Source organism: Lepus europaeus, chromosome 13 (assembly GCF_033115175.1).
Source record: "Lepus europaeus isolate LE1 chromosome 13, mLepTim1.pri, whole genome shotgun sequence".
In the NCBI taxonomy this organism is placed as follows: domain Eukaryota; kingdom Metazoa; phylum Chordata; class Mammalia; order Lagomorpha; family Leporidae; genus Lepus; species Lepus europaeus.
Genome location: NC_084839.1, coordinates 28775011 through 28797672, shown reverse-complemented (window position 1 = coordinate 28797672; position 22662 = coordinate 28775011). Strand labels below are relative to the sequence as shown.

At 39.7% G+C, this 22662-nt stretch overlaps 1 protein-coding gene across 8 annotated transcripts in view; it reads right to left on the bottom strand.

Moving 5' to 3' along the window:
* BIRC6 (baculoviral IAP repeat containing 6) overlaps positions 1-22662 on the bottom strand; it is a 255529-nt gene that overhangs the window by 184413 nt on the left and 48454 nt on the right. For all 8 annotated transcript variants that reach the window (XR_009867792.1, XM_062209232.1, XM_062209225.1 and 5 more), the window contains exons 4-9: positions 20501-20694; positions 17302-17413; positions 13205-13287; positions 10186-10408; positions 9948-10108; positions 1963-2021 (exon numbers count right to left, since the gene is read on the bottom strand). Coding sequence is in view for 7 of the 8 variants with exons in the window: in XM_062209232.1 (XP_062065216.1) it covers positions 1963-2021; positions 9948-10108; positions 10186-10408; positions 13205-13287; positions 17302-17413; positions 20501-20694 (832 nt within the window). In the remaining variant the exon portion in view is untranslated. The remainder of the gene's footprint in view (positions 1-1962; positions 2022-9947; positions 10109-10185; positions 10409-13204; positions 13288-17301; positions 17414-20500; positions 20695-22662) is intronic.

The window sequence follows — 22662 nt, the reverse complement described above, 5'->3', positions numbered from 1 at the left end:
ATTAGTTCAGAAGATATAATTTACTATGCACGAGTAAGTTACAAAACGCTCAACAAGGCCGGCGCCACAGCTCACTAGGCTAATCCTCCGCCTTGCGGTGCCGGCACACCGGGTTCTAGTCCCGGTTGCCCCTCTTCCAGGCCAGCTCTCTGCTGTGGCCAGGGAGTGCAGTGGAGGATGGCCCAAGTCCTTGGGCCCTGCACCCCATGGGAGACCAGGAGAAGCACCTGGCTCCTGCCATCGGATCAGCACGGTGCGCAGGCTGCAGCGCGCCAACTGCGGTGGCCGTTGGAGGGTGAACCAACAGCAAAGGAAGACCTTTCTCTCTGTCTCTCTCTCTCTCACTGTCCACTCTGCCTGTCAATAAATAAATAAATAAATAAATAAATAAAAACGCTCAACAAAGCAACTGAAAATTATAAACTGAAAGAATTTTTTCTTGTACCCTATCTACTTTTAATACTACAAAAAGATCTCTCCAACCCTAAAAGAGGTTGGAGATCAACAAAAATATATGGTAATAGTCTAGCTACTAGGAAAGTGAAATAAAACAGGACAACAGTAGTGAAAGGAAATGACAAAAAGTCAAACAGACACAGATGAAAAAGATAAATGTAGAAAAAGGATAAGAAAACAGATCACATACAAGCAGAATTACAAAAATATGTACTGATATTCTCTAGGCCTAGAGAAAAGAACAAAGCTACAGCACACAAAGGAAAAGTTACATGTAAAATAAAAAGTATTTAAGAACATAAAAAGGAAGGCCTGCACTGTGGTGCAGGTTAAGCCAGCTCCCGGGATAGCAGCATCCCATATGAGCACCAGTTCAAGTTCCAGCTGCTCCACTTCCGATCTAGTTCCCTGCTAACACACCTGGGAAAGCAGCAGAAAATGGCCCAAGTGCTTGGGCCCCTGCTCCCCATATCGGAGACCAAGATGTAGTTTCTGGCTCTTGGTTTTGGCCTTGTTCAGATATTGCTATTGTGGTCATTTACAGAATGAATCAACAGATGGAAGATACCTCTCTCTATTCATATGTGTGTATGTATGTGCCTTTCAAATAAATAAATCTTTTAAAAAGAATGATTTTGAGACACAGTATTAGTTTTTCCTATCAACCAGCATTAAACAATGAAGCAGCCGGAGCCGTGGCTCAACAGGCTACTCCTCCGCCTTGCGGCGCCAGCACACAGGGTTCTAGTCCCGGTCAGGGTGCCGGATCCTGTCCCGGTTGCCCCTCTTCCAGGCCAGCTCTCTGCTGTGGCCAGGGAGTGCAGTGGAGGATGGCCCAAGTCCTTGGGCCCTGCACCCCATGGGAGACCAGGAGAAGCACCTGGCTCCCGCCATTGGATCAGCATGGTGCGCCGGCCACAGTGCGCCAGCCACAGCGGCCATTGGAGGGTGAACCAAAGGCAAAAGGAAGACCTTTCTCTCTGTCTACCTCTCACTGTCCACTCTGCCTGTCAAAAAAAAAGAAAAGAAAGAGAGAAAGAAAGAAAGAAAAGAAAAGAAAAAAAACAATGAAGCATATTCCTTTGCCTTAATATTTCATAAGAAGCAGTTACTCCTTGCCTTAATATCTATGACTTTCTACATAAAATTCATTCTCTATTCACTATTTTCTTTTGGTAATAAGAGCTTTATTTTTTTCAAGTTTACGAGTTTTAAACATGACTTTTATTTAACATAGTATATTATGCAAAAAGAATCTGAATTTGTTGACACATATGTCAAAGATTTAACGTAACTACTACTTTAAAACACCATGTAAATTTTACTTGTGAAACATTACGTACTTACCACTAATTCAAGATGTCTCACACATAATATTTTGGTTTTCTCTGTATATTAGTGAACATTGAGTGTGTATTAACTAAGAAATTTTGAACTGGTATTTAACTTCTGAACTGTGTAAATCTAAGGACTTTAAGAATGTATCAATAACATTTTTTTACATACCTGTCACAGAATCTGATCTGGAATGCTCTTCACTGTCTGAATCCTCCAGTAAATCATCACTTAAATCAAAAGACAAAGTAAAAACAATCTGAATTTCAAAAACAGTATACATGAGAAAGTCAAAAGCAAAGCAGTGTTAAAACCACTGCTACTTATCTCACGTGTAACATATTTAAACTAGATATAAATAGTTGTTAGAAATCATAGCTGAAAATGAACCACCTTAAATCATTAACTAAATGTCTACCTCAACAGAATGTGGAAATTACTAAGAATCTGAAATAGCGCTCACAGAGATCTAAGGGCAGCTACATGAATGGGGTACTTTGGGCAACTAAAGGAATCAAAGCAAGCAGCAGCTAACAAAATCAGACATGAGAGTACACAGTTGCACAATTCTAAGAACTATCCTATCACTGAATTCAGGTCACCTATCTGAAAGCAATTAAAATAGTTGTACAAATAAATACACATGAATATATGTGTACTCTCACACACATGCATTTCATTGTTTTGTGGTTTTTGTGTTTTGAGGGGCCCATTAAGAGTACTATGACACACAGGAAAGCTACTACAACTCACAAGATAGGACCCTCATTTGCTCTCAAGTGGAATAAAAGTCAGCCTCCCTCTTTGTATCCACATTTATATCCCTCTTTCCCCTGTTATCAGAAAAAAAGATATAATTCCAGATCACTCTAACATAAATTAGCATGTCTACAGCAGTTTCTAAAATTCTGGTAACTTCATTGTAAAAATTAAAAGATACTTTTCACAGAAAGAAAAAGCAATTCTCCCTCAATTCTCCTTTTTTGAAACAACATATTGCACTACATCTGAAATGCACAGGCATTTGTAATGCTACTGCATACATTCTGTAAGTTGGTAAACCCCATTAAAGATGCTGAAGGATTCTTACACTCCAAGGCAATGTTTGAAATTTGAGGGTAGGTACACAGATACTAAGAAAGTCTGTCTGTTTGAAGTTTGTCAAGATAGTGTCCATAAACCAATTTCATTTTGTAATTTAAAACAACAAAACAATGCAACAGGCAGGTGTTGTGACATGGCTGGTTAAGCCACAGTTTACAATGTCCGCATCCCATACAGGAGCACCTGGTTCGAGTCCTAGTTACTTTGCACTCCCAATCTAGCTTTTTGTAAGACATGCCTGAGAGACAAGCATCCAGGATGCAGAGAAGAGACAGAGATATCTTCCATCTGCTGGTTTACTCTCTAAATGGCTGAAACGGCCAAGGTTGGACCGTGCCAAGCCAGGAGCCAAGGCTTTCTTCCAGGTCTCCCGGGTGGTGCAGGGCGTCCTCTGCTGCTTTCCCAGGTACATTAACAGAGAGCTGAATGCGGACTGGATTAGCTGGGAGTGGAACCGGTACTGATATGGAAAACTGGCACTGCAGACAGCGGCTTAATCTGCTGCGCCACAGTGCTGACCCTAGTCCGTTTTCAATCCAGCTTCCTGTTAACGTGCCTAGGAAGGCAGCAGAAGATGGCTCAAGAGCTTGAGGGCCTGCCCCCTGTGTGGAAGACCTGCATACAGTCCCTAGTTCCCAGCTTCAGCCTGGCCCAGAGTTTGGGTGTAAAACAGCATACGGGGGGACAGTGCCATGGCGCAGGTTAATCCTCCACCTGTGGCGCTGGCATCCCATATGGGCACCAGTTCGAGCCCCAGCTGCTCCTCTTCCAATCAAGCTCTCTGCTGTGGTCTGGGAAAGCAGTAGAAGATGGCCCAAGTCCTTGGGCCCCTACACCCGCATGGAAGACCGGGAGGAAGCACCTGGCTCCTGGCATTGGATTGGCACAGCTCTGGCCATTGCGGCCATTTGGGGAGTGAACCAGCGGATGAAAGACCTCTCTCTGCCTCTCCTTCTCTGTGTAGCTCTGACTTTCAAATAAATAAATAAAATCTTTTAAAAAAAAAAAAAAAACAGCATACAGAAGGTCAATCTCTATCTTTAAAATAAGTAAATAAAGTATTACATTGTATATCTAGAGTCAGGACCTAAGCTGATCAGGTCAATGTTTCTTATAGTGTCCATTTCATTTCAGCAGGTTTCCCCTTTGGTGCTCAGTTAGTTGTCGCCGATCAGGGAAAACAAATGATATTTGTCTCTTTGGGACTGGCTTAATTCACTCAGCATGATGTTTTCCAGATCCCTCCATTTTGTTTCAAATGACTGGGTTTCATTGTTCCTTACTGCTGTATAGTATTCTATGGAGTACATGTCCCATAATTTCTTTATCCATATTTCTTTTATCTGACTCTAGATATACAATGTAATACTTTATCCTTATACTTTGCGTTTCTGTGTGGGCACAAACTGATGAGCTCTTTACTAATGATATACTGAAGTGATCTTCTGTATATAAAGAGAATTGGAAATGAAAAAAAAAAATAATAACCTGGTGTTGAAGGGGAAATGGCATAGAAAGTTAATTAATCTGAGAAAAAATCATGTGGGTTCTCTGTCTTTAATGTGCTGTACATTGCTATTTGACGCTATAATTAGTAATCCAATAGTAGTTTTTTCACTTTGTATTGCTATATGGGCAAAATGTTGAAAACTTTACCTAATATATACTAAGCTGATCTTCTGTATACAAAGAGAATTGAAAATGAATCCTTACATGAAAGGAAGGGGAGAGGGAGCGGGAGAGGGGAGGGTTGCGGGCGGGAGGGAAGTTACGGGAGGGGGGGAGCCATTGTAACCCATAAGCTGTACCTTGGAAATTTATATTCATTAAATAAAAGTTAAAAAAAAAAAAAAGTGAAAAAATAAAAAGGAAAAAAAAAATAAGTAAATAAATCTTCAGAAAAGAAAAGAAAGAAGATTAAATCAAAAAGACACAATAGGTTTCAGATACAGAGGCTTTTTTTTATATTAAGCAATAATAACCAGGGATTGGCTGCTCCACTTCTGATTTAGCTCCTTGTTAATGTACTTAGGAAAGCAACAGAAGACGGCCCAAGCACCTAGGTCCCTACTCCCACATGAGAGACCCGGAAGAAGCTCCTGGCTCCTGGCTTCAGACCTGCCCAGCTCCACCACTGTGGCCATCTGGGGAGTGAACCAACGGATGGAAGATATATCTCTCTCTCTCACCCTGTCATTCTAATAAATAAATCTTTTAAAAAAGAAGAAGAAGAAAGAAAATAACCACATTACCCAACTCCACTGAGTTAAAAGATAAAGTAGCATTCTTGTGTATGTGTAGAAAGTACACTTTTTTTAAAGCTTTATTTATTTATTTTAAAGTCAGAGAGTACGAAAGAGGAGAGACAGAGACAGAGGTCTTCCAACCACCATTTCACTCCCAAATGGCCGCATCAGCCAGAGTTGACCCAGGCTGAAACCAGGAGCCAAGAGCTTTTCGCTGGTCTCCCACATGGGTGCAGGGGCCAAGCACTTGGGCCACCTTCCATTGGTTTATCAGTCTATAAATAAGGAGCTGGACTGGAAGCAGAGCAACCGAGACTTGAACTGGCACTCATATAGGATGTTGGCACCACAGACAGTGGCTTAACCCATTACACCACAGTGCCAGTCCCAAAAGTAGTATATTTTAAGTAAGAAATTCAAAAGCCTTGACAGTACAAAGAGAATAACCAGATAGATAATGATCATAAATTAGAAATAAAAATTTTATTCTCAAGGTCTTCAAAAATATTATAATCTTCTCTACAACAGTTTATGACAAAAGTTCTCAAACTATTAAATGATAAAAACCATATGGGTAAAATAATAAGATTATATTGGGTGAATATAAAAACTACATGTCAATAAAACTTTTTTTAAAATTACATGGCTTGGGGCCTGTGCTGTGGCGCAGTGGATAAAGCTGTCACCTGCAGTGCCGGCATCCTATATGGGTGCCAGGTTGAGTCTCGGTCACTTAATTTCTGATCCAGCTCTCAGCTACGGCCTGGGGTCCCTGCACCCACATGGGAGACCCGGAGGAAGCTCCTGGCTCCTGGCTTTGGATCAGTTTAGCTCTGGTTGTTGTGGGCATCTGGGGAGTGAACTAGCGGATAGAAGACCTCTCTCTCTCTCTCTCTCTCTGCCTCTGCCTCTCTGTAACTCTGCCTTTCAAATAAATAAATAAATCTTTAAAAAATTTTTAAATCGGCCGGCGCCGCGGCTCAATAGGCTAATCCTCCGCCTAGCGGCGCCGGCACACCGGGTTCTAGTCCCGGTCGGGGCACCGATCCTGTCCCGGTTGCCCCTCTTCCAGGCCAGCTCTCTGCTGTGGCCAGGGAGTGCAGTGGAGGATGGCCCAAGCCCTTGGGCCCTGCACCCCATGGGAGACCAGGATAAAGCACCTGGCTCCTGCCATCGGATCAGCGTGGTGCGCCGGCCGCAGCGCGCTACCGCGGCGGCCATCGGAGGGTGAACCAACGGCAAAAGGAAGACCTTTCTCTCTGTCTCTGTCTCTCACTGTCCACTCTGCCTGTCAAAAATAAAAAAATTAAAAAAAAATAAAAAATAAAAAATAAAAAAAAATTTTTAAATCACATGGCTTAAGAAACTAGAACATACATAAATTGTAATATAATTAGTGTAATTGTGGTATTCTTCAGTTTTTCAACATCCATTCCTACTTCGAAAATAAACATGCATTACTTATATAATACACACCAGATTACTAAAGACCTTTTTTTATTTTCAAGATTTATTTATCTATTTGAAAGAGTTAGAGAGAGAGAATCTTTCACAAACTGGTTCAGTCTCCAGATGGCTACAATGGCTAGGGCTGCGCCAGGCCGAAGCCAGGAGGCCAGAGCTTCTTTGGCATTTCCAACACTGGTGGCAAGGGTGCAAACACTTAGGCCATCTTCCCATTTTTCCCAGGCCACCAGCAGGGAGCTGGATCAGAACTGGAGCATCCAGGACACAAACCCATGCCCATATGGAATGCCAGCCGTGTAGGCCACAGCTTAATCCACTATGCCACAATGCAAGCCCCTTTACTAAAGTCTTTTACAGGACATGAAAACTTTCACAAAGTACTGAGCAAAATAAATAAGAAATGGGCAAATTAAAAATGCTTAGTAGGGCCGGCGCTGTGGTGCAGCGGTTTAAAGCCCTGGCCTGAGGAGCCAGCATCCCACATGGGTGCCAGTTCTAGTCCCGGCTGCTCCTCTTCCGATCCAGCTCTCTGCTGTGGCTTGGGATAGCAGTAGAAGATGGCCCAAGTTCTTGGGTCCCTGCACCTGCGTGGGAGACCAGGAAGAAGATCCTGGCTGTTGGCTTCAGATTGGTACAGCTCCAGCCATTGCAGCCATTTGGGGAGTGAACCAGTGGATGGAAGACCTCTCTCTGTCTCTACCTCTCTCTGTAACGCTGTCTTTCAAATAAGTAAAATAAATCTTTAAAAAAAAAAATGTTTAGTGAAGATTCTATGTGCTGGACCTGGCATGTGGCCCAACAGTTAAGGATCACTTGAACATCTGCAAACCACAGTAGAAATAAGTGTGAGTCCCAGCTCCACTACGTGCTGGCTTCCTGAGAATGCAGGCTCTAGGAGGCAGCTCAAGTACTTCTGCCCCTGCCGCCTGCTTGAGAGACCCAGACTGAGTGCCTGGCTCCTGGTTTCAGTCTGGCCCAACCCCACTACTGCAGGCATTTCGGGAGAAAACCAGCAGATGAAAGATATCTCTTTGTCTTTGTTAGCGTTCAAATAAATGAAAACAAATACAAAAAAAAATTTTTTTAAGGAAATAATGGAAAGAATGTATAATATAAAAAACAGTTCTATACATTGTTGAAAACTAAACATTACTATCATAAAGGTATCTTGGCTAACATCAGCACCATAAATATTCTTAAAGTTAAATTTAGGAAATTTTTACCAATTTGACAAAATATAATACAAATGACTACTGAAACAACTAGACAAAATATTAATTCATTAAAATTTTTCAACATCTTCTTTCTTTAATAAATGCAAATGGTCAAAAACTATTTCTAAGCAAATTATATTTATAATTACTTTGAACTTCTTGGATAAGCTTTAATTTCCCCATTAACATATTATTCTTCAATCTAGTGAAATCCTCATAGGGTATTTTATATAAAACCAAATGTAATGTATGTTTTTCTGAAGTGGGACTTGTCTGGTTCATTATAACCGCTACCAATCAAATAGGGTGAGGGAAGGAGGGAGGGAGGGAAGGAGGGAAGGAGGGAGGGAATGAATCTTCTATCCACTTGTTCACTCCCTGAATGCTCCCAACAGCTAAGGCTGGGCCAGGATGAGGCCAGAAGACAGAAACTCAATTTGTGTCTCCCACATGGGTGTCAGGAACCCAATCACTTAAGCCTTCATCTGCTGTCTCCTACGGTGCACATTAGTAGGAGGTTGGCTGGAAACAGAGTAGCTCAATTCCAACAGGAGATGTAGATGTCCCGAGCAGCAATTTAACCACTGTACCAAATGCCTGCTCCAGCAGTGATCTTTCTGTATGATTTGTCTGTCACTTTCTAAAGGCAGGAAGAGGGATTTAAATCTCAACTCCAGAACACTACCTCCACATATCAGAATGTAGTATTTCCACCAGATATGTGAAGGGGTGCATTTTTACCTAATACACATTTTAAGAAATGGTAAGCACAGGCTGTAATCCTAGAAGCCTATTTTGACTTACTTCTTAATCCTCAAACCATATAACTCACTCCAAGGCAAAGTTCTATTAAAATCAGAGTTTAGAGTAAGTAAAACACCAACTTCATTACATTATTTTTCTGCTAACTTCTAAGAAATTCACAGAAACCAAGCATACTTCGTTTCCAGTTGTACTGGTAAACACGGCTAAGAACTCAGACAGCAGGCAAGCTGCTTACCCACCAAGCTCTCATAGGGATTTACAACAACTGAGAATAAACATGAAGCTGTCATTCAGTCTGTTCTGGAGCTCAGACAACATTTATCTACCTACTAGTAATTTCAACATGTTATTACCAAGAGGAACTAGACAGAGGTATTTTTCCCAACTTGTGAATTTTCCATTAATTCCATTAATGAAACAATTTCCATTAATAAAATCTTACATTACTTATTAAAGAAAGTGCATGCCACTGAAGAAGATGGGAAATAAAATGGTAAATCACTGAATATGGTTTAACAGCGATCACATGTGAGCCTCTGTAGATGAACTGGTAGGCATCCCTATAAATTAGGACATCCCATCAGTTAATCAGGTTACATTTCACATTGCTACCTGCACAATCTTAAAAGAGGTAGCTGTTTTGCTTATCGTAAGCTTAGTGGTCTCTGGAACCCTGCATTGTGCCTACTGGGGAATACCACAAATGTTGCCGTACCATCCTAACCCAGTTCAGAGTGACAACTGCAGTGTTTCCTCAGAATCAAGTGGGTTGGATGGATTTTACTTGGATTATGCTAACCACACACAGATCAGGTAAAGGGGAAAAAAAAAAAATCACGAACCTGTCAGAAAAATCAAGTTAGAGAACAATCCAGAAAAGCAACTGTATCAAAATGTTTCTACAGAGATGATTACAGTGTCTCAACTCACGGATGACTACTGGTATACTATTCTAAACAAGCAGAGCCTCCTGTTTCACCTCAGGTCATTTAACTTTCACTAGCACTTCCATAATTTAAGGTTCTAACATAAAAAGGAAATCTAAAATTTAATTCAACTGCTCTATGAAAAGATTTAATAAAAGGCAAAATCACAAATCTAACCCAAGAATCTTATTTAATAATTTAGACTTTACTTTTCAATGTGGCAATTATTTCCAATGGATATAGATTAAGACAGAAAATATATTTTACACAGTTTGGCATTTCTGAATGTAAGTTATTTAAGCCTCAACATTCAGATTTCTAACCATTTAACTTCTAATCATTTAAATTACAAATTTTTCTGTTTCTTTCATTAAAACACTGAGAATATACAATTTAGAAAAAGAAAACCTGTAACAGTGAACAAATTCACGTACCTATCTCCTTCCAATTTGGGTATGTCTGAGCAACTAGAGGAATCCTCCAGCCAGGCCAAAGTTGGTCTCCTTGAATCAACTCCTGAGTTTGGTTCTCCTGATAGAATAAGTTGCTGTACAATTGCTGGATCATAAGCATTAATTTCAAATTTTAAGTGCACCTAAATGAATAAGAAGCCTGAGTTTACAATTGATTTTTTTTCCAAATTATTTATGTTACTTTAACATTAAAACATACCTTCATAAGTTTGGAAACATCCCAAATGCAAATCTTTCCTCGTTTAGTTGCAGCAGCTAAAAACTGAGGGCAGCTCCCTGACCCAAAGCAAGATATTCTGTCAGTTCCATCCGTACAAGGAAACTGCGCAGGACTTGTTGCAAGAGTGACCGACAATGGCACATTCTGCGTGTGTTCACCCTTCACAAAGGGGCAGTTTGGGGAATGTCTCTCATGTTCAGACCTTTACGCAGATTAAGAAAGGAAAAAGTTCACTGAACAACAAAGCAGTTAACTTCGCACTTAAAACAGAACTCCAGGATCATCATCTTTCATTGTTAGACTTACCTGTCATTCAGTTTCAGGCTCCTTCTAACATACTGAACTATCCACATATTCAACATTCAAACCACACACACTAGCAGTTGTTATTGTAATTGGCTACAAATAAAGTCAGTCTCAGACGAAACTTGGGACAGCGATGCTATAGTATCATTTGTCTTACACTAATACACTAAAAAAATTGTTTATATTTCCTCACACTGGTTTCCTTCAACTGTGAATGAGTAACTACTTTGTTTCAATTTTACTAACTATCTGAAAGCAAGATTTTCAAAGGGTTAAGTAAATGACATATATTAAAAACACAGAGGCCGGCACCGTGGCTTAACAGGCTAATCCTCCGCCTTGCGGCGCCGGCACACCGGGTTCTAGTCCCGGTCGGGGCGCCGGATTCTATCCCAGGTGCCCCTCTTCCAGGCCAGCTCTCTGCTATGGCCCGGGAAGGCAGTGGAAGATGGCCCAGGTCCTTGGGCCCTGCACCCCATGGGAGACCAGGAGAAGCACCTGGCTCCTGCCTTCGGATCAGCGAGATGCGCCGGCTGCAGCGGCCATTGGAGGGTGAACCAACGGCAAAAAGGAAGACCTTTCTCTCAGTCTCTCTCTCACTATCCACTCTGCCTGTCAAAAAAAAAATTTTTTTTTTTAATTTTTATATTTCCATGGCTAAGAAAGGAAGAAAAAGATTTATTCATAAAACTTGCTATTCCTTAGGGTGTATTTTTTTCTACATCGTACCTACAAGTTATTCATATTCACATATAAAACCTGGGCAATTTGCAATACGCAGATGTCTTCCACAAATCCTTTCATACTGCACTCTCAAGCACATGAGATTTTAATCAGAGTGACTCCTAACTAAATCCCGCGGTGTTTTTCCCTACCTTTAACCCAGGTTATAACTTTTCACTTACAGAAATACAAAGACTATACGAGATAAAGTGGAAGACACATTTCAGTGCTAATACCCAATCCCGGCAATTTCCTACCCAGCCTCCAGGTTACCACTCTCATGAATTTAAGTGATATACTTCTAAGATAATTTTAAACAACTGATGTCATTATACATCCCATATGGGCGCCAGGTTCTAGTCCCGGCTGCTCCTCTTCCAGTCCAGCTCTCTGCTGTGGTCCAGGAAGGCAGTGGAGGATGGCCCAACTGCTTGGGCCCCTGCCCCCACAAGGGAGATCAGGAGGAAGCACCTGGTTCCTGGCTTCGGATCAGTGTAGCTCTGGCCATAGCGGCCATTTGGGGGTGAACCAACGGAAGGAAGACCTTTCTCTCTGTCTCTCTCTCTCTCTCTCACTGTCTAACTCTATCTGTCAAATTAAAAAAAAAAAAAAAAAGACTACATTCTACAACATCACAATATAATTTTTCAAGGAGTTAAATAACTGAGAACTGGCAAGGGAAACTAAAAAATATGTATTACAATGCAACAGGGAATAGATAAGACAGAGAGGGGTATCTTCATGAAGACTGAATTCCACCCTTATTTGGAAACTGCTTACATTCAACTCAGCCTGCAGACAGATGAAACTTGAATTTAACGTATAGTGTTTTTCAATGCAACTTGGACTCCATATGCATACTATAACACACTTTAGCAAGTTCACCTCAGTCATGTCACTTGATTACTATTCAAAAGCTTCACACTGATTTTAGTACAAAATAAATGATGTATCTATCTTAAAACCTAATCTGATTCTATCACTAGCCATATGTCCTTTAGCAAATTTTATTATTAATTTAGAATGGGAAAATAATTTTTTGACTGTAAGGATTAAAATGGAGAATATTTTCAATTTGTTCCAATAAAATAACCTTGTAGGGTTAATAGGAAATTAAATGAGTTAAAAATACATAAAGTGGGGGCCAGCACCGTGGGTCACTTGGTTAATCCTCTGCCTGCGGCGCCAGCATCCCATATGGGCTCCAGTTCTAGTCCTGGTTGCTCCTCTTCCAGTCCAGCTCTCCGCTGTGGCCCAGGAAGGCAGTGGAGGATGACCCAAGTGCTTGGGCCCCTGCACCCACATGGGAGACCAGGAAGAAGCACCTGGCTCCTGGCTTCGGATTGGCACAGCGCCAGCCATAGCAGTCATTTGGAGAGTGAACCAATGGAGGGAAGACCTTTCTCTCTGTCTCTCTCTCTCTCTCACTATAACTCTGTCAAATAAATTAAAAATTAAAAATACATAAAGTGTTTAGAATGGAACCCAGTATATAATATATCAATATTTGTGACTACTATTACTATTTCTTCAGGGAAGCTTTTTGTAAAATGAAGTTTCATTACTCAATCTCTATATTTAACCAGATTCTAAAATTTAATACAACAGAATTCAAAAATCATACAGCCACTAATATTACCTCAAAATAGAACTATATACTGTAAGGCCCTCCTTCCTGGATTCCAACAGCATGCCCTGAACAGACCAATATTAAATAGCTGATGTTCACCACGCCACAGTTCATTTTAACATATCCTTTTATTGTTTTGTTCAGAGACTAGTTCTATCATTTGGCACTTCTAGACACTGTACACCAAGCAATCTGAGACTGCATACAGGGCTATCTCACTCCCTCAGGGCAGTGGCAAAAATGCAAGAGGAATAATGCATTGGGATGAGTAAAGTAAAAAATGAATGTACATTTACGGAACTGCCTTAGCTTATCATGTCCAGAAAAATCAAGACTCACCAAGGTTCATCAGTAGGTTCCCAACAAACGAGGCACACACTACAAGTAAAACACATGGCTCTATCATCTCCAGACGAGGCAGGCTATGAAATTAGAAAGAAGACAGAATAGGTTAATCATTACTGAAATAGCTTTCTAATAAAAATTCTTTTCAAAAGTTCATAATTCTAAATAAAACTTTATATTGAGGAAAAGAAACTTAGCCTTTACTATTAGGCCCCAACAAATGTGGGGCCAGCATCAGGAAAAGCTGCCACCTGCAACACCAGTATCCCACACGGATGAAAATTCGATTGAGTCCTGGCTGCTCCATTTCCCATCTGGCTCCCTGTTAATGGCCTGGGAAAACAGCGGAAGATGGCCCAAGTCCTTAGCCCCCTATACTCATTTGGGAGACTGGAAAGAAGCTCCTGGCTTCAGTCTGGCCTAGCCCTGGCCATTACAGCCAGTTGGCACGTGAACCAGCATACGAAATATGGATCAATCAATCTATCTAATGTATCTAAATCTCGCTGTCTCTTTCTATGTAACACTACCTTTCAAATAAATAAACCTTTTTTAAAAAATTCCAAGTGTTTATGAAATGGCTGTTTTACTTGAAAAATCTATGATTTGGTATTTTTGTTCAGTCAGCAAACAACTAACTCAAACACAAAGGCTCACACACACATTCACTCTCTGATCTACTACCTTCTATCTGCATTACTCAATTATATGAAAAGGATATAGAATAGCAGGATCATTATTAAAAACTGAATTCTATACAATTACATAGGAAAAAAGGAAAAGCAAGCTAATCAATTAATTCATGTAATAGCTTATAGAGACACATGAAACAAAATGCTATGCATCAGTTCACATTTATCAAAAAACCTTACATATTTCTACATTATTACAAATATTTTACATAATTATAATGATTAAAAATGTGTGCATGTTTTAAAGTAAATATAAAATAAGTAACATATACTAAATGCACTTACTTCAGAGTAAGTGCACAAAAACATTAATATCAGTTTTCAGGTATATTCCAATTCAGGTAAAGGCTATTCAAAGAATACTAAATCTTGGATGTTTTGTTTAGAGTTGGTCATCTTCTACTGCTTTCCCAGGCCATAGCAGAGAGCTGGATCGGAAGAGGAACAGCCGGGACTAGAACTGGCGCCCATATGGGATGCTGGTGCTTCAGGCCAGGGCTTTAACCCACTGTGCCACAGAGTTGGCCCCTCTCTCTGCCTTTACCTCTCTATAATTCTGCCTTTCAAATAAATAAATAATTTTTTTAAAAACAAAATGTAATACAATGAACAATAACTAAAAAGAAAAATTACCAGACACTACTTAAAAAAGACCCTTAGAAAATGACATTTAAATTAGAAGAAGAGAAATTGTTAGGAAGGATGGTACATACTCAATCCTTAATTTGGCAAAACAATTTCAACAGTTCTAACATTAGCCAATCACCAAAGTTATGTCTTTAAATGGTAACTTGGCTAACTCTAAACAAAACATCCAAGGATATATGGTTTTCTGACTTAATTTTTTGAAGACATTCAGAACACTTAAATACAACTAAGGAATAGTCAATCACTATTAATTCTTAGGACAGTAACATTAATATATTTCAGTTTATTTAAATTCTAAAGGTAAATCAGCAGGTTTTTATTAGATTATTTGTTTTTATTGACAAAATAATTACACATACTTATGTGGTACAATGTAATATTTCGATACATGAATACATTTTAATGATCAAATTAGGATAATTAGCACCCATCATTTCATATATGCAAGATGTCTTTGTAGTGTGAACATCCAAAAGTTTTTTTCCAGCTATTTAGAAATATACAATATGCTATTGTTAACATTGTTACCACACTGTACAACAGAATACCAGGATTATTTTTACAATAAGGAAAAAACTTTTTAATTCAATAAAAGTAAACCTATCTGAGGTTTAATTTTTTAACATTTTTTGAGAAAATTAACTTTGAAAAAGAACCCAAGAATGATACATCTTTCGTGAGACTTAGACATAACAGTAGTTTATGAGACATAAGAATAACCTCCACTTAATATACTAAAACAAAGTAAATCTAAGAACAAGTTTTACTGTTAACTTTCATCATACAACTCTTTGAGGACAGAGGTCCTGCATGGGAAGTAAGTGCACAGTGACTCCTGTTGTTAATTTAACAGTTAACACTCTTATGTATGACGTCCGTGATCACCCAAGGCTCTTGACATGAGCTGCCTAGGCTATGGAAGCCTTTTGAATCCACAAACTTCTTCAATATTTAGAAAAGGCTATAAGCAAGCCGGCGCCATGGCTCAATAGGCTAATCCTCCACCTAGCGGTGCCAGCACACCGGGTTCTAGTCCCAGTCGGGGCGCTGGATTCTGTCCCAGTTGCCCCTCTTCCAGGCCAGCTCTCTGCTATGGCCCGGGAAGGCAGTGGAGGATGGCCCAAGTGCTTGGGCCCTGCACCCGCATGGGAGACCAGGAGAAGCACCTGGCTCCTGCCTTCGGATCAGCGCAGTGTGCCGCCTGCAGCACGCCGGCCACGGCGGCCAATGGAGGGTGAACCAATGGCAAAGGAAGACCTTTCTCTCTGTCTCTCTCTCTCTCACTATCCACTCTGCCTGTCAAAAAATAAAAAATAAAAAAAAATAAAAAAAAAAAAAAGGCTATAAGCAAAGTGAAAGTTCTCTCCTCCCTTCAGAGAAAAGTACATCCTTCTTTGATTACCACTTCTTTCCACTGGGGTCTCACCTACAAGGTCCTTCATGTAGGACACTTTTTGCCACAGTGTCTTGGCTTTCCATGCCAAGACATGCTCTCATGGGCTTTTCAGTAACAGCAGAATGCCTTTATGTGGCTGATTCTGAGGTCACAGTGATAAGCAGGTTTTATGTAGGCTGACATATAACGATTAGATTCCCTAGATTTTTCAGCAGTGCTAAAAGAGTAGTAGACCAATCTATAGTACTCAAAGAGTTCCCTATTAATATACCACACCAAGCTTAAATCATCTGACTTAACTGTCTTTAGCTCAGTAAAGCTTTCTATAACATCCCATTCTCACGTATTTTTATACTAATCCTTCCACTACACATTCTCTTCTTTCCCTACATAAAACTAGGACTCTTTCTTGATTAATTCATCCTCTATCTACAAAACTTCTTACTCAGCTCTTCAATACATGTATTCAGGTTGCTGGGCACTGCCTGTAATGCTGCTTCTATAGTTAGCTAGTGTGTATATATAACTTGTATCCCCATTCAATCAAAATGTCAGGAACAACTGCAAAATGCTTTCACTGTACCCCAAGCATCTATTCTACATCACATATGCAGAAGCAAAAACCAGAAAATAAACTGGAAAATAATTATTATGTTATTGACACATATAAACTGGAAAATATTACTATGTTACATATGCACAAGCAAAAACCTGAAAATAAACATATCTGGACTGTATCACCTATCTGATGACTTAAAAAAAAAATTAGGGGCCAACATTGTGACACAGCAGGTTAAGCCACTACTTCTGAACTGGCATCCCACATCAGATCACCAGCTCAAGCCCCAGCTGCTCCATTTCTGTTCCAGCTCCCAGCTAACAAGCCTGGGAAGACAGTGGATGGCGGTCCAAGTGCCCTTGCCATGCACATGGGAGACAAGGACAGAAGTTCCCGGCTCCTGGCTTTGGCCTGGCCCAGACCTGGCTGTGGCAACCATTTTGAGAATAAATCAACCAATTGAAGATCTCTCTCTCTCTCTCTTTCTCCCTTTCTCCCTTCCCCATCATTCTTTCGAAATAAATGTTATCTTTTTTTAAGTTGTATCTACTTTAAAATAAAAGTTACTAAGCATTAAGTAACTCCGTTATTACTTTTTCCTTTGTGCACCCAATACATGACATAGGAAACAGCCATTCAGTATCATAATGAAAGGTATAGGAAACAAAATTCACATGCATACATATACAAAAGCATACAGCCAAGTGACATAAAATAAGATTTTGAAGAAATTCTAAAATACTTATGATTTTACCCTCTACAATGGCATAATGGAAAAGTACTTATAATCTTTTACCTGATGATAAAATCCAGCTTGAGCCATGGGATCTGGCTGTGCCCACCTGTAGCCTACATGAGGCCATGAGGTAAATGTCTCCCGTCTATTAGCTTCACTATACATCAATGATCTACAAGTAAACACACTTTATGTAATTAAAGTTAGCCATCAAATTACAGTGACATCCCTATTTAACACTGCATAAAAAAATTGTACTGGGTTATCAAAAAAACTAGGAATGGTCTAATAATCTACTTCAAACCTGTCTTAAATTAGAAATGATGACTTTCAGGAACTTCACTTAAACAGGGTGGACAAAAAGAAACTTTTGATTCATTACTGCCTTATGAATATATCTGAAGAACAATTCCAGAGGTAAATTAAATTAACCAATATTGCAAAATTACAGGAAATCTGGAAATGTAGAGCCAGGGAGCTCTGTGCGTTCATGAGATACATAATGGATAAAACTACAACTAAAGCAACAGGCTTTTATCTCAACTCTATAGAGAAAGCATTTAAGATTTGTCATTATGTATGTTTTAAGTAGAAAGCATTTTCCTGTTCCTTCTCCACAGAAATTCTTTCCCAGGAAAGCTACACTCCACAGAAACTTATCAAATAATGCAATCTTCACAAATGCTTTCATATTAAAATGAGAGCCAAATTATAGCCAAAAGCATATGAGTTTATCTTTAAAGGGCCAGAGCAAACCTAGGAAAAGTCTAAAAGACTTCAAGCAATAAAGGACTGTAAGCAATCCCTCCTCTTTCTAGCACTAGCAACTGATAAGAGGAAGGGGGGGGGGTCACTCTAAAGAGACTAGAAAAATACTTTCCTTAAATTCTTCCCTTAAATGAGTGACAATTTCCTTTGCTGCTGCTAGTGCTAGTGACTTTAGAATTACTCTCAGTTGCATCCTGGATTTTTCAAGTTGTTAGGTTAGAAAAGCATTCTCATAAACAGGTTTTATATATATTTAGGATCAGAAAGCCTAGCTCATCTAGGAGTATTACCAAACAAAATAGCAGCATCCAAGAGATCCTAACCAAAAACTTCAACAAACCTAAGTTTAAGAAAATCCTCTTAAGGTTTCTATAAACACTGTTAATGAAACAAAAACCATAACTACATAAAAATTATACCGGGGGAATATTTAAACACCTCCAGAAACACAGAATATCTCACCTAATGGATGCATTTCCTAAAATACAACATTTCCCACAGCTTGCAATGATTTCTTTAGAAACCCTGCAACTGTTTCCAAATAAAGTAGCAGGGCTATTTTATAATCTCAAGATAGGCACAGCTCTCACTCAAGAAACACTTATTCTAATTACTTATTTATTTTTACCCTCTCTAGACATATTCTGAAGACTATTTTAAGGATAGCCATAACACCTCACAGATTTAAAAAAGACAGTCTCTGCACTCCATCCAAAGACAAACATAGTAATATTACAATTTAATATAAAAACTCTCCCCAATGGAAGTTAGTGAAGTCACTTTTCTAAAAAACAGGACAACTGATTACAGTTTACCACAAGATAAACTAATAAATATAGCAAGGAATCTAAGAGCCATATTTTGTGAGAAATTAATTCCTAATCATGCCTTTGCTAACATGAGCATATACTAATTATAAACGTACTTCAAAATGATACATAGGAAATTACAGTTCACAGAAACTGACAATGTGAAAATGTAGGAAATTACAGTTCACGGAAACTGACAATGTGAAAATGTAAAATGCTACATGAGAAGGCAAATGTGAGTATCTAATAAAAATTGTTAGGTTTTATACTTCAGTTTAGCACTTCTAAACTTCAGTACCTTTACTAAGAACAGGATTAACCTCATTATAAATATCAAATCATTTAGATTTTAAATTAATGCACTATTGGATTTTTAGTTTTACATAAAACAGGCACTCAATAAATTTCCACTGAATAAAATGACGACTGAGGTATGATTCTCAGCTTAAATCCATAGCAGGCAGTATAAAAATTCTCCAACTAATTTTTCAACTTGTTTCAAATTTTTATTAGAAAACAACAGATGAGGGGCCAGCACTGTGGCGTAGCAGGTAAGGCCACCGCCTGTAGTGCCAGCATCCCATGTGGTCACCAGTTCCAGTCCCAGCTGCTTCAATTCCAATCCAGCTCTCTGATGAGGCCTGGTAAGGCAGTAGAGGAAGGCCTAAGTCCTTGGGCCAAGGCACCCACTTGGCTGGGAAGGAGCTCCAGGCTCCTGGCTTCAGATCAGCCCAGCCCTGCTCCAGCCATTGCGGCCATGTGGGGAGTGAACCAGCAGAAAGAGGATTTATATTTATTTCTCTCTCTCTCTCCCTCTCTCTCCCTCTCTCTCTCTGCCTCTCTAACACTCCCTTTTAAATAAATAAATAATTCTTTAAAAAAGAAAACAACAGATGCCTCTTTCCTTATACTCATATATGGGCACAGTTTTTACTTTTCTAAAAATGTATCTCAAAGGTCAAAAAAATTCATCAATGACAAATTCTTATATACTAAATAATTTTAATAATTTTATTAGCTGATTCAGATATTACAAAGCAAATACTGAACTGAAGTTTTCAAAATATGGCTTTATGATCACCTTAAATACCTTCAGGGTATTAAAAAGATACACTGTTTTGGCCGATACCGTGGCTCACTTGACTAATCCTCTGCCTGCAGCGCCGGCACCCCGGGTTCTAGTCCCGGTTGGGGCGCCAGGTACTAGTCCTGGTTGCTCCTCTTCCAGTCCAGCTCTCTGCTGTGGCCTGGGAGGGCAGTGGAGGATGGCCCAAGCGCTTGGGTCCCTGCACCCGCATGGGAGACCAGGAGGAAGCACCTGCCTCCTGGCTTCAGATTGGCGCAGCACCGGCCATAGCAGCCATTAGGGGAGTGAACCAATGGAAAGAAGACCTTTCTCTCTGTCTCTCTCTCACTGTCTATAACTCTCTCTTTCTCTGTCTCTCTTTCACTGTCTAACTCTGCCTGGCAAAAAAAAAAAAAAAAAGATACACTGTTTTAACAACAGCAATTAAGTAACAGTTTACATCAACTCCATGTATTCTGAAAGAAATCAGTCTGGTTTTCAAAACATTTTGAGATTATTTGTTAATCACAATTAGACTTTATACCTATTTTTTGTTAACCTCAAAACTAATCAATTCAGTCTCACTGGCATCGCTCTTTATAAGCAAGGTTCATACCTGTCTACAGAACGGCCTGGCCCCACTCCAAGTTCTGGACGTGCACTAGGTAAGAGGTAAGACAATCTGTCCATCACTGAGGACGCCACAGGTAAGGCAGCAACATTTTGATTTATTTTCTTGAGTTCATTTACAATGGCACTGGCAATGGACTTCAATACATGATGAGGAAGATGAAATGTAACTGTGGCCCACTAGAAAAAAATGGGAGCATAAACAAAGGAAAATGTACTCAACAGTTTTAGGCAAAATCATAGCCATTACAAAATAAAGAATTACTTATCAGTCTCAAATCATTTTACACCATTAGTTTATCAGTTAAAGCAGAAACCTACAAAAAAAAAATAAAGTCTCTAATTCAAAAGAGCAAAAATTTGGAAGCAATGGATAAACAGATCAAGAAAATATAGTATACAAAAACAGTGGAATATTCTACAGCCTCTAAAAAGTAGGCAATTCAATCATTTGCAACAACAAGGATGAACCTGGAAGACATTAAGCTAAGTGAAACAAGCCAGGCACAGAAAGATGAATAATACCTAATTATCATTTATACATAAAATCTAAAAATGTTGAATTCACAGAGGCAGAGGTTAGAATGGTGGTTACCAGAGGTGGGGTGAGATTGGGAAAGCAGACATGTTAGTCAAAGGGTACAAAATTTCAACTAGAAGAAACATATCTTGGTCATCTATTGCACAGCACGGTATCCACAGTTAGTATATTTCACATTTCAAAACTGCTGAAAAAGTAAATTCTAAACATTCTTACCACAAAAAAATAATAAGTAAATCAGGTAATGAATGTCGGCTATTTTGGGTTTATCTTTCCACAATGTAGAAATATATCAAACATCACATTGTATCCCATAAATATAAACAATTACTATTTGCAAATAAAAAACTGTTTTAATGAAACCTCAACTAACTACTCTAAAAGAAGACAGCAGAGAATAGTTAGATAGTAACTCATCTACTTACACACCACATCACAGTTAAACGTAAGGAAAATTATCTCTCATTTTTCCTATTCGTGTAGCGTAAGCATAACAACAAGCACAAAGTAAACACTCAAGTATCTCCATTTGTATGAGTACATGTAGACAATTACCATCTTGGGGGTAGATGAAAGCTCAGTTCAGCATAGCAGATCTATGTTTTTGTAGCTGCTGTCATCATAACCCAGCAATAGTAACAAAATGCACAGCCTTACAGTCCTACAGACCAGAATTCTGTCTCAGCTTCACTAATGACAATATTCAAAACATGTTAACTGAAACACTTAATATTACAATAATTACTGAAGAAGTTAGACTGCTAAAATGTTATGATTCTCCCAGAGAAATAAATCTATAAAGTAATTTCAGCTTTACATCCTGCCTTAGGTAACCTACGGGGGGTCTCCACTCTGTCTAGTACATTCTAGGCAGACTAGTAAATTATTATTATTTATCTATATACTTGTGGCGAAAATGACGACTTCAATTGTTTAAAGAAAAAAAGGAAGAAGGGCATTTGGCATGGCAGTTATGACTTCCACATCCACTCCTGAGTGCTTGGGTTACAGTCCAGGCTCCATTCGCAACTCCAGCTTCCTGCTAATGAATGCCCAGAAGGCAGCACGTGATAGCTGGAGTAGTCAGAGCTCTGCCACCCACATGAGAGAACAAAGGCTAAAGCTATCCAGTCCCCATTGTGGCAGGCATTTGGGGAGTAACTGGCACATGAGAGATATCTCTGTTTTTTCAATAAATTGTTAATTTTTTAAAGAGAGAGAGACAAAGGGGGACGACATGGTGGATAGTGGGTAAAGCTGCACCACCTAAGATGTCAGCATCCCACACAGGCATCACTTTAAGCCCCGGCTGCTCTCTGAGGAACAATAATGCAGAAAAGGTCAAGAAGAACTCCCCTGAGGCTGGCGCCGTGGTGCAACGAGTTAATGCCCTGGCCTGAAGCGCCGGCATCCCATCTGGGCGCTACTTCTGGTCCCAGCCGCTCCACTTCCGATCCAGCTCTATGCTGTGGCCTGGGAAGGCAGTGGAAGATGGCCCAAATCCTTGGGCTCCTGCACCCATGTGGGAGACCCAGAGGAGGCTCCTGGCTTCGGATCGGCACAGCTTCAGCTGTTGCGGCCAATTGGGGAGTGAACCATCAGGTGGA